Genomic DNA, 12,298 nt, shown 5'->3' with positions numbered 1-12,298 from the left:
TACACCATAAATTTATTTATTTATTTATTTATTTATTTATTTTTTAAACATTTATTTATTTATTTGTGTGTGTGTGTGTGTGGCCAGTTCAGCCCACCAGGGGGCAGGGCTGGCTGGCATGTGGTGCTGGGGGATCAAACCATGGTCCCTGCGCTTTGTGAAGTTTGTTCCAAGTAGGTGCTTTAGACCACTGAGCCATCTCACCAGCCCTACACCATAAATTTAAACTTCTAGTGATTGCTTCCCTTCTTTTGCTGCTGAAAGCATGGCATACATAGTACACACAGTAATGTAGAATAGACTCAATCTGGCCTGTCATCCAGCCTCTTAAATCAGCTTACTTATACCAGCAGAACCCTGACCTCTAAAAATATCCTCCTTCCTGTTTAGCACACCCTGATAATCCTGTGATCCCCATTCCAGTGGCTGTGTGAGTCCGAAGCTGTCTCGTGCTGTACTTGTCCCCACTAGGCCTTGCTGGAGATGCCCTTTGCCATTTTGCTGGGCGCGCATGTTAGCTGGCCTTTCCATTTCTGTGTAATCTCACTTAAATGTGAAGTATCTGCCATTGTTTCCTAATAAGGAGATTGCGCACTAGTAATGAAGGGTTCTGTTCCACGCTATACCATTCAGTTAATAAACTTTGTATGTAGTTGGAATGATTTTTTTCTCATCTGTGCTTTGCTTCTTTTTCTTTTAAAATGAATAGAAATTGTTCTCATAATTATTCAATTTAAAATATAATGAATGTAGGGCTGGGGAGATGGCTCAGTAGAATAAGTGCTTCCCTGGCAAGTGCAAGAGCCTGAGTTCAATCCTTGGTACTGCAAAATAAATAAATAAATAAATAAATAAAATATAATGAATGTATAAAAACTCAGGTTACCTGCTGGGACAAACCCAGTCACAGGGGACCGAAGTTTGATCCCCAGCTCCCTGTGCCTTACCAGACCCACCCTTAAGGCATGCTGAACCACCCAAAAAAAAAAAAAAAAAGAAAAAGAAAAAGAAATTCAGCTTGTGGACCACAGTATTTTTATTTAGTGGTGTTCTGTTCGTTTTTGTACTGGGGATTGAACTCAGGGCCTTCACGCTGAGCTACATGCCCACCCCTGATTTGATTTTTTTTGAGACAGGTTCTTACTAAATTGCTGAATTGCTCAAGCTGAGTTGGAACTTGGAAATGCTCCTGCCTCAGCATCCCAGAGTACTGGTATCGCAGGCATGCTCTACCACATCTGGCTCTAATTTAGTGGTTGTTTTGTTTTGAGACCTGGTCATGCTCTATGTAGCCCAGGACTGGTCTTGACCTCACTGTGTAACCCAAGCTGGCCTCAAACGTACAGGATCTTCCTGCCTCAGCCTCCTGAATGCTGAGTATAGGCCTGCATTGCTACACCCCACTTAAGTTAGTAATTTTTAAAAGAGAAAGACACAAGGGGCCGGGGAGATGGCTCACTAGAGTGAACGCTTCCCTGGCAAGCACAAAGACCTGAGTTCAATCCCCGGTTCTGTAAAAAAAAAAAAAAAGAGAGAGAGAGAAAAAGACACATGATTAAAAACCAAAATCATTAATTTTAAACTTTGAAAGTATTTTATAAGAGCCTGGTGTAGTGGTGCATACCTATAGTCCTGGCACTCAGGAAAATGAAGGCAGGAGAATTGTCTTGAGTTAGAGGCCATGTTCCAGGCTGGCCTTGAATGTGTAGTGATCATCCTGCCTCAGCCTCCAGAGTGCTGGGAGGATTATAGGTATGGGTAACCATGCCCAACTCTCTCCCCCAAATCTTTTTCAATAAAATTTGTCTTTCTGAATTAGACTAAACCTTTTGCTTCATTTTGGGAAAACATTGAGCCCTAGAGAAGTTCATTGGTGCTTTTCAAGTCAGTGCCAAGCTCACACCAGCAGTAGTCAGCAGCACCTGAGGCAGAAAGGGCCTCTTCACGACGCGTATTTGCATATCGTGATCCAAAGCCTGATTACTGGGAGGGCCTGCCCGTTAGCTCAATTGTTTAAGTGCCTGCTTATGCAAATGAAGTCAGGCACAAGATACCTAGGTTTGATCCCCAGCTCCACATGCCTTACAGACCCGCCCTTAAGGAAGCCTGAGCCAGAAAAAGAAAAATTCCCCAAAGCCTGCTTGTCAAGAATTCCTTCACAGAAGTATTAGTCAGTCATTGAGAACGAGCTGGTGCGAATTATGGCCTGCTGCAATGCAGGTAACAAATGCAGCCATTTTATGTAACACTAAGACTCAGATTGAAGCAATTTATGTTCTGGCACGGAGATTAAGTTATATACCTTTTAAATGCTAAGATTCTTGATTCTTATAGCTGTGCCTGAAAAGTAGACCCAGATTGTCAACTGCAGGACAGAACAAAACTATCTAATAAAATTTGGGAGCTGAGGATTTAGCCCTTGTGGTAAAGAACACTTGCCTAGCATGTGTGAGAGCTGGAAACTAAATTGAAGTCCTTTTTTCTTTTTAAGTTTTTTGACACAGGATGTCATTGTGTAGCTCAGGAGGCTTTAAACTCACTGTGCAGCCCAGGCTGGCATTGAACTTGCAAGGATCTTCCTGCCTCAATCTCCTGAGTGCTGCGATCACAGGTGTGTGTCACTATGCCTGGATGAAATAAAATCTTTGTCTTTATTTTTTGAGACAGAGAAAGGGACACACTGTACGGTTCAAGCTGCCTCTGAAGTCACTGTGTAGTCCAAACTGGGATTATAGGCATGTGCCACCACGCCTGGCTTGAAATAAAGTCTCAGCCTAGTAATGATTTTATGTAATGATTATATTTGTTGATTTTTTGCATAGCACCTTAAAAATCTTGTGTTAACTTGGGTGGATTTTTTTTTTTTTTTTTTTTTTTTTGGTGGAACCAGGGATTGAACTCAGGCCCTTGTGTTTGCCAAGGAAGCATTTATTCTACTGAGCCATCTCAGTAGAATTATCCAGCCCAGATAATTCTACTTAATCCTACAACTATTATCTAGGGTGATTGGGGGGGGTTGTTTGGTACCAAGACTTGAACTCAGAATTTTGTGCTTTCCAGGCAGGCCCTTGTGCCACTGAGCTATATCCCTAACCCTATCTAGTTGTTAGATTTTTTTTTTAATTAAGTATATTGATATAGTTAGATATACAAAATGGCTACATCCATCATAGAAAGTTTGTAACTATACATGGTGTACCTTGCTTTTTTTTTCCTTCCCATTCTCATACCCACCCTTAACCTCTTTTTTTTTTTTTTTTTTTTTTTGGTCTTTTTGAGACAGGGTCTCTCTGTACAGCTCAGGCTGGCCTTGAGCTCACTTTGTAGCCCAGACTGGTCTCAAGCTCACATCAATCCAAGTGCTGGGATTACAGGTGGCACCACAATGCCCAGCTGCCCTCCATTTCTTTTTTTCTTTGCTTTGCTTTTTTTTTTTTTTTTAATGTATTTAGTACAGGATCTTTAACTCATAGTAATCCTATGTTCAGCCTCCTGAGAGCTGGGATTACAGGCACATGCCACCATGCCCAGTCTCAGTCGCTGTCCCAGCATGCCCCGGTGGGTGGGCTGTCATGGCAAACTGGGGATAGAACCCTGGTCCCTGTGCTCTGCCTAAGCAGGCAGTTTAGTCTGAACTATCTGACTGGTCCTGCCCTCCATCTCTTGACCCCCTTCCCATATGATCTGTAGCCCTACTTTCTATTATATATCTTTTATTTTGCTCTTTATTTATATTTTGGGTGTTTCATATGAGAAAAACCATGTACTATATAAGCCTGTGTCTGGTTATGAAAACATTATGTTGCTTAATGTTATGGTCTCAAGGTACATTCGTTTGCCTGAAAAGACTCAAAATCTTCTTTCTTTAAAGCCAGGGTTTGGTTTGGTTTTTTGAGACAAGATCTTACTGCATAGCTCAGGCTGGTCTCGAACTCACAGCAATCCACCTGGCTTTTAGCCTCCTGAGTCCTGGGACTACAAGTGTGTGTACCCGGCCCAGCCGAAAGCCATGTTGTCATTAACTTGCTGAATGTACGACAGCACTTCTGCTAAAACTTGAACAAAAGAAGTGGCATACATGGTGTTAAAGGTAGAAAGCTCTCAATACCTAGAACTTTTTTCAAGACATCATCCTGACATGCAGTAATGACAAAGTCAATGTGCCTGGAAGTAATCTATCTTCTTACGGTTGGTCAAGGGCTTACTCTCCATTTTGCGCAAATTGAAGAGTGCGCCGGACCAGGAGGTGAGAATCCTTCTCCTTGGCTTGGATAATGCTGGCAAAACCACTCTGCTGAAGCAGCTTGCCTCAGAAGACATCAGCCACATCACGCCTACGCAGGTGAGCACCGCTGGCTCCAGAGTGTGGCACGGCGCATGGGGGGAGGGGGGTGTATGTGTGTGTGGTAACGACAGCTGGAAAGGGGGCATCCACCTCTAGGAATTGTTTCTGAGAAGAGACTGCTCAGTAAAAGTAGCAGAGTGGATAACAGAACATTTTTTGAATAGCCACATTCATAGAGACAGGTTTTGGGAGCAGTGAGGGGGCCCGGGGAGTTTTGTGTCCACAAGGGACATTGATCAGTTTTCTAGGAGAAAAGCAGATGCACACAGTGTAGTGTTCTCAGGGCACCAATGTCAGTGAACACATTTTCACATGCATTTAAAAGGTACATTTTGTGTTCTGTATCATCTAGCATATTCAAATATATAAACGGGGGTTAGCTGGGAGTAGTGGCACACACCTGTAATCCCAGCACTCGGGCAGCGGAAGCAGGAGGATTGCTAAAAATTGGAGGGGCTACGTAGTGAATTCAAGACCGGACTTACCTACGTGGCAAGACCCTATCTCAACAGTTAAAATATATATATATAAAATAAATGATCGTGTGTGTGTGTCATGGCCTTAGATCAGTTACAGATTAGCTTTGTTTTGGTTTGGTTTGTTTCAGACAGGGTCTCACTATGTAGTACAAACTGCCCTTGAACTCACTATGTACCTTAGGCTGGTCTTGAATCCGAGTTAGTCCTCCCGTCTGAGCCTCCTGAGTGCTGGGATCATGCGTGTGAGCCACTGCAACCTGGCTTTCTTGTTTAACTTTCTGCAAAGCTCTAGTCCAGAGGGGCTCAGTCCTTTTGGCAGCTGCCTTCCTCATGGCGGCCAGCACACTGCTCAGCTCCTCACACTTCCTCTTGGTGCAGATGTGTGTCCCCACCCTTTTCTTGATGAACTTGAGGGCGCATTTGTCCTTGGAGACCTCCAGCAGCTCCATGGCACACCACTTAAGCCACATACCTCCTGGATCATGTCCCACACGAGCTTGGTGTGTTTGGTGAGGCATCTGCTACCGCGGCTGTGCCTCTGTTTACTCACAGTCTTCTGGCCCTTGTTGAGGCCCACGGCCATGGGATAGTAGAGGACCATGACTACTGTTCTTCACTGGTTGCTGTGGCGGAAGCCACAACCTGGCTTAGATTAGCTGCTTTTCTTTTTTTTTTTCCTTCCAGGACTGAGGATTAAAGTGCGAGTCTCACATCCTAGGCAAGCATTCTATCTTGAGCTACACTCTCAGACCTATATATTTGTTTTAAAAGTAAAAAAATAAATAAATAAAAATCCTTTTCAGGCCCCTGAGTTTCACCCCTGGCACCATCACCAAAAAGCTCCTTTATCTTCTTGGATTATGAAGTTACAGACAGTGTATAAAAGAAAATACTAAAACATTTCCTAGAGACAACGACTGTTGGTACTTTACTGTGTGTTTTTCAGATTTAATATGGATAAATATGTATGATATTAAAAATTAAAAAGTTCTGGGGGTGTGGACGGGGAGATAGCTCAGCAGCATAAATATAAATACCTGCTTGGCAAGCACACAGCCCCAGGTTCAATCCCCAGAACTGCAGAAAAAAAAAAAACAAAATGAAACAAAAAAAGTTGTGGGCCAGGCATGGTGGCAATGCCTTTAACCCCAGCACTAGGGAGGCTGAGGCAGGAGGACCATTGTGAGTTTGAGACCAGTCTGGGTTACAAAGTGAGCTCAAGGCCAGCCTGAACTGCATAGTGAGTGCTGTCTCAAAAAGACTAATAAAATAAAACAGTTCTGTAATTTTTAAAATCCAGCCTCAAAATAAAATAAAGTCCAGCTTCATCCCTCTTTTCCTTCCTGAGGCCAGCCAGGCAAAATGCAAAGGACAAGGCAGCGGACTGCCACAAAACTGGGTGCTGAGGGGAAGCCCTTTGTAGGCTTTATTTTGTTTTTTAAACAGTACTAGGGATTGAAGTCAGAAATTTGAACGTGTAGAGAAGGACTCTGCTGCTGAGTTACAGCACCAGTCTTTTCTTAAACTTCACTATGAGGCCGAGCTTGATATATACATGTCTGTAATGCCAGCACTCTGGGTGACTGAGACAGGAAGACCAGAAGTTGGAGCCTAATTTATGCAATTTAGCAATTTAGTGAAACCCTGTCACAGAATGTAAAAGCAAAATAGGGCTAAGGAGGTAGCTCAGTGCAAAGATCCTGGGTTCAATCCCCAGTAGTGAAAATTTAATTAATTAAAATTGGAGGCAGGGTCTTACTGAATTGTCCAAACTGGCCTCAAATTTTCAGTCTTCTTTGTCTCTGCCTCCTGAGCAACTGGGATTGTAAACTTTGATTTTTGAGGGTTTTTTTCCCTGTGTTTTTGTTTTTGTTATTTAAACTAGGAATCAACTCAGGATCTGGCATTTCCCAGACAGGCGCTGTGCCACTGAGCTATATCCCCAGCTCTTTCCCTACTTTTTTTTTCTTTGCCTACTTTTTTGGGACAGGGTCTCACCCTGCAGACAGGATGCCCTAGAATTTACAGTGTAGTCCAGGTTGATCTTGAACTCCTGTAGTCCTCCTGCCTCAGCCTCCTAAGGACTGAGATTATAGGCAAAGATTGTTCTGCTTCTGCTTCCAGAATTATAGGGGTGCACCACCATACCTAGCTTTAGTGGGCTTTTTTAGGCTTCATTCCCTGTAAGAAACCTGAGAAAGCTTGATTTATGGCAAAGCCAACAGGAACGGCCTGCTGGGATTAGTCACTTTAAAGTGCTTGAGCATTAGAAGGTTTCGCAAAAGCAGTGTTGTTTTTGCATTTTCTCTCATGGCGCAATAAGAGCTTGATGTCTGGGTGGCTGGGCTGGTTTGTGCACTTCATGGCCTGCAAGGCTTGGTGATTGACAGCTCTTTACAGAAAGCTCATCTCACTGCTACCAAAGGAGTGACTGGACAGTTTCCTAACAAATGTGAAGTGCAGCCGAAAGGCAGCTAAATGCAGCAGTCCAGTCTAGAAGGGCTGAAGACATATATGAGTGTGTCAGGGTTGCTGGCAAGAAGAGAAGAGCTGACCTTTTTCAGTTTTTTCATCTTTTCTTTTTTTAATGTATTTAGTGCAGGGTCTACAGGATCTCGATATATAGATCCGACTTGTAGTGATTGTCCTGTTTCAGCCTCCCAAGCACTGGGATTGCAGGTGCGCCACCACGCCCAGTCTCAGTCACCATCTCAGCATGTCCAGGGGCAGGGCCGGCACAGCACACCAGGGATCCTGTGCTCCGCCTAAGCAGGTGCTTTAGTCCACTGAGCCATCTGGCCAGCTCTTTATTTTCTTTTTAATATCAGCAGTAGACTACTTGTCAGTATCACTAAATTTCCACAATTATTTCCAAACAAATAAACTCAAACTTAGAAACATAGAGTTCTAATTGTAACCTCAGGCTTTGTTAGATGTGGCATACCTTGCTTGCTTGCTTGCTTTCTCTGTCTCTTATTTTGAGACAGGGTCTCGTTATGTATGGCTAACCTTAAACTCACAGCAATCCTCTGCCTCTGCCTCTGCCTCCCAAGTGCTGGGATTACAGATGTGAGCCACCATGCCTGGCTTTTGTTTTATTTTCTAAGAAAAAAAAATTTTTTTTTGTACTTTTTTTGGGGGGATAGGAAAAGTAATAGATGCTCATCCTCGTACATTTAGAAAGTGTAAGTAAAATAAAATGGAGAACCTAGAAGTCAATAATCATGCCCAGATAGAACTACTGCTAACATTTGGAAATGTATCCATTCAAGCTGGTTCAGTTTTTTATTGTTTTTTGGCACTGCGGATTGAACCAGGGAGTTCACACTGAGCTGCATCCCTAGTTGTTGTTGTTGTTGTTGTTGTTTCCAAATTAGGATCTTGATAAATAGCTAAGTTGCCCAGGCTGGAATCAAACATCTTCCTCCTGCCTCAGCCTCCAAGAATGCCGAGATTACAGTCTTGCACCAGTACTCACAGCTTTGGGGGACAGTTTGTGGGTTTCTTTTCTTATGTTTGCATGTGTGTATAAGCTTGCCTATGCATGCACTATGGTTCCACTTAATGAATCATGAGCATCTTTCTGTGTTATTCTGTGTGCGTAACACATGAAAATGTTTGTGTCCACTCGTTACAGTATTTCCTTACAATAACTTGCCATCTTTCTTGGTCTAATGACTCATAGAAACTTTTTTTTTTTTTTTTTTTTTTTTGTGGAACCAGGGGTTGAACTTGGGCCCTTGCACTTGCCAGGCAAGCACTTATTCAACTGAGCTATCTCCCTGGCCCCTCGACTCGTAGAAACTTAAGGCTGTTGATATATATGGTCAAGTTCCAGGATGCTGAAATCTGTTCCCTACTTCATTCCAGATATTACTGAGTTTAATACTTAATATTATTGAATGTAGAATGTAGACTCACAGAAGTCATTCTCTCAGCAAATCACAGTGAAGGTGCTTTTTGTAATGAGCTCAAGCTATTTCCCTGTGGAGTTCTCATTTGTTGGGTTGTTGGTGCCTTAGAAGAGTGGTAGTTGGCGTGGTTCCCAGTATCCCCTGGCAGCCGTCCTCAGGGGAAGGTGGGTGTCCCATGTCTGTGGCGCTGCAGCAGCCTCTGTGCTGATGAGGAAGCCTCAGCAGCACCCTCTGCTCCTGGAGGGATTGTCTCTTGGGTGGGTGGGGGCATAACTGGGGATTGACCCACCCAGGGCCTTCACAGTGAGCTGCGCTCCCAGCTCTATTTTCTTATTCTTAGGCAGGATCTCACTAAGCTGCCCAGGTTGGGCCCAAACTTGTGGTCCTCCTGCCTCTTCCTCCCAGAGGAGACGTCTCTTCTCTGCCATAGAAGAAGTTCTCTTCTATGGCAGAGAACTGATTGGACTTTTACATCCTGGTTTCCATTTTTCTTTCTTGCAATAAGGGTTTGGTTTTTGCTGTTGTCTTCTTTTGAACTCCTATTCAGAAGTAACTCCTCTCTGAGCCCCAAAGGCCTTGTTTTTCCCTTCAGCCTGAGTCCCAGCTGGCTATCCTGGAGCTGCTGCTCTTAGATAGTATACCGGGAAGTGCTTGTTCCACTGAGCCATCTCCCCAGCCCTTAGATAGTATATCAGAGATGCACTGTTTCCTGCCCATACTAAGAACTGCACTTCCCCACTCCATTGAGCTGTTCCCCAGGCCCCACCCCACCTGCTGGGCTCCAACCCAGCCTCCCCCTTTTCCTGATTAATCCACAGGGGGGTATGATTTTGAGCTATACTTGTCAAGAGTCTAGTCCCTTTTTTTGGTGGTACTAGGGATTGAAGTCAGGACCTTGCACTTGCAAGGCAAACACTTATTCCAGAGTCTAGTCCTTCAAACTTGTAGCTCTTTTTTTTTTTTTTTTTTTTTTTGCTCTTGTATGTTTTATTTTTGCTATTTTTATTATTATTTTGGGAGAAATGTTTTGGACAGGGTCTCACTATGTAGTTTTGACTGACATTGATGTCACTATGTAGCCCAGGCTGATCCTGACCTGGGGACAGTCCTCCTGCCTCAGCCTTCTGAGTGTTGGGATTACAGGTGGGAACCACCACTGCTGGCTCCAAATGCTAAGTTTGAAGAGAGACAGCAGCCCAACCCCAACCTCAGAAGGTAAGACTTGCTGCAAGTTTGAGGCCAGCTTGGGCTACCTGGTGACCTCAAGGCCAGCCACAACTACATAGCAAGTCCATGTCTCCTCTTCCCCAGGGGGGAAAAAGAAGCATTTGAGAATATATACTAAAGCTGTAAAGCAACCATTAAATAACAAAAATTAAAAGTTACAATCAGTACTTAGCATTTGTTCTTTTTTGTTGTCTTTAGATTTAGATTTGAGTTTTGTTCGTTTCATGTAGTAGCCTGTTAAATTTACTATTCTGTATTTTTCTTTCTTTTGGTGCCTCATGAATGCTAGGCGAGTACTCTACCCCTGAGCTACATCTCCAGCCTTGTATATATATTTTTTCATTATAGAAAAGCATCACGTTAGCCCTGACATTACCAGTGCTGACCACAGCCTGAGTGAAATAAGTCTGTGTGGACACGTTTTTCTCCCTCACAGCAAGCCATTTTCACCACTAGCACTCTCCCGAGGCGGGGGTTTAACTGAGTGGCAGGGGATGGGCCTGGTGTGTGTAAGGCCCTGGGTTGCATCGCCAGCACCACAAGGAGCTGCTATGTCTGGCAAACTAATACGTCAAAATTAATTTTAAATGTAGCTAGTAGAGGCTGGGATGTGGCTCAGCAGTAGAGCATGTGCTTAGCGTGCGCAAGAGCCTGAGTTTAACGCCCAACACACACACACCTGTTACATTTACCAGAATTAATAAAATTTGGTATTTTTTCCTTTTTGTCTTTCAGGGTTTTAACATCAAAAGTGTACAATCACAGGGTTTTAAGCTGAATGTATGGGACATTGGTGGACAAAGGAAAATCAGGCCATACTGGAGGAATTATTTTGAAAATACTGATATTCTTGTAAGTATGCTTTCTGATGTGCAAATTCACGCTCCTTTTTTTTCCCCATGTGTTAGGAACTTTTCAGTAATTCCATTACCACAACATTAATTGCCGTGAGTTGAAGGGTAGCAGAAGGCTTCAGGCTGTGGAAGAGAAAAATCTTTCCATAAAGCGTTTTTCTGTCACTTATTTCTATTATTGACCCACATCCACTTTGGCAAAATAAAGTGCTTCTTCCCATTGTGATTTGAATAGCAGTGTGGAAGTCAGGAGGTCATGTGTTAACACTGTCACCCCAATGAGTGGTCGTGTCAGGAGTGTTCCTGAGGGACAGGACACCACGAGAGGCCTGGGAGGATGAAGAATGGCCCACGTCTGACTGTGCTCCCAGAAGAGGAAACACTTGCCACTTGTCCCTTTGCACCTAGCACTGCATTAAAGCTGAGAGGCCAGCCTCCTCCTGCATAGCCCTGGAAGCCTGAGCTGGCGCAGTGTGAGGAGTGTTAGGCTGCAGAGTTTGATGCAGAGAGGAAGAGGTTTCCTAGGACTCTGTCCAGCAGCAGGAAGGCTGCCTGTGCCCTGGGCATTCACTGAGCTAAACCGAGGGCTCTCACAAACTTAGGTGAGGAAAGAAGAGTGCATATTACTTTCACTAACCTCTTGCAGAAAGATTGTTTTTCCCTCAGTTATGATCAAGGATGATAAACAGCAGGACACAGGCACATCTGTGTCCTCCTGCCAAGAGGGCCTTTACTGTGAGTCCCTCTTGGATCCCTCCTGTCTTTAGCCTCGTGTTCTCTCATTTACAAAGCAAAACACAGGGGCCAGGGAGATGGCTCAGTGGAATAAGTGCTTCCCTGGCAAGTGCAAGGGCCTGAGTTCAATCCCCGGTTCCGCAAAAAAAAAGAAAAACAAGCAACAAATAAAGTCAAAGATAACTCTTTTCTTGTTTGAACACCCCCCTCTGGATGCTGTCCCGTTCCCCAGGCTCCCTGTACAGTGAGACATGAGCTTTCTGCTCTCTCTCAGTCTCCCTCCTGGTCACTCCAGGGCTGCCTTCCAGGTGCCCCACCTTGGCCTGCCAGCTCTGGCACAGTTAGCAGAGTGGTCTCGTCAATGTGTCCTTGAAGCATCATCTCTCTTTGCCTTCCAGGGTACCGCTCCATCTTTACTTTTCTCCTCATTTTCCATTGCTTTTGCTTTTGCTTTTGCTTTTTGCTTTTTCCTTTTTCAAATCTCCAGCTGTGGTTTAGCTCAGGAACATCCCAAGGGTTAAGGGTTTGGTGTTCAGCTTGGTGCTGCAGGGAGTATGAGTCTGTAAGGTCTGATGGGAGATTTAAAGTTATTGGGCCATACCCTCAGAGGGGATCTCTCTCTCTCTCTCTCTCAGTGTCTCTGTCTCTGTGTCTGTCTGTCTGACTTTCTGTCTGTCTCTCTCTCTCTGTCTCTCTCTCTCTCTGTCTCTCTCTCTCTCTCTCTCTCTCTCTCTCTCTCTCTCT

At 44.1% G+C, this 12,298-nt stretch overlaps 1 protein-coding gene across 1 annotated transcript in view; it reads left to right on the top strand.

Annotated features, from left to right (window-relative positions):
• Arl3 (ADP ribosylation factor like GTPase 3) overlaps nt 1-12,298 on the top strand; it is a 46,464-nt gene that overhangs the window by 6,778 nt on the left and 27,388 nt on the right. The window contains exons 2-3 of the mRNA XM_004631488.3: nt 4,199-4,342; nt 10,701-10,817. Coding sequence (XP_004631545.1) covers nt 4,199-4,342; nt 10,701-10,817 — 261 coding nt within the window. The remainder of the gene's footprint in view (nt 1-4,198; nt 4,343-10,700; nt 10,818-12,298) is intronic.

The sequence above is a fragment of the Octodon degus genome, unplaced genomic scaffold (assembly GCF_000260255.1).
Source record: "Octodon degus isolate 3935 unplaced genomic scaffold, OctDeg1.0 scaffold00042, whole genome shotgun sequence".
Taxonomy (NCBI): Eukaryota; Metazoa; Chordata; class Mammalia; order Rodentia; family Octodontidae; genus Octodon; species Octodon degus.
Note: the sequence above shows the minus strand (reverse complement) of the source record. Positions and strands in the feature narration are given on the sequence as shown.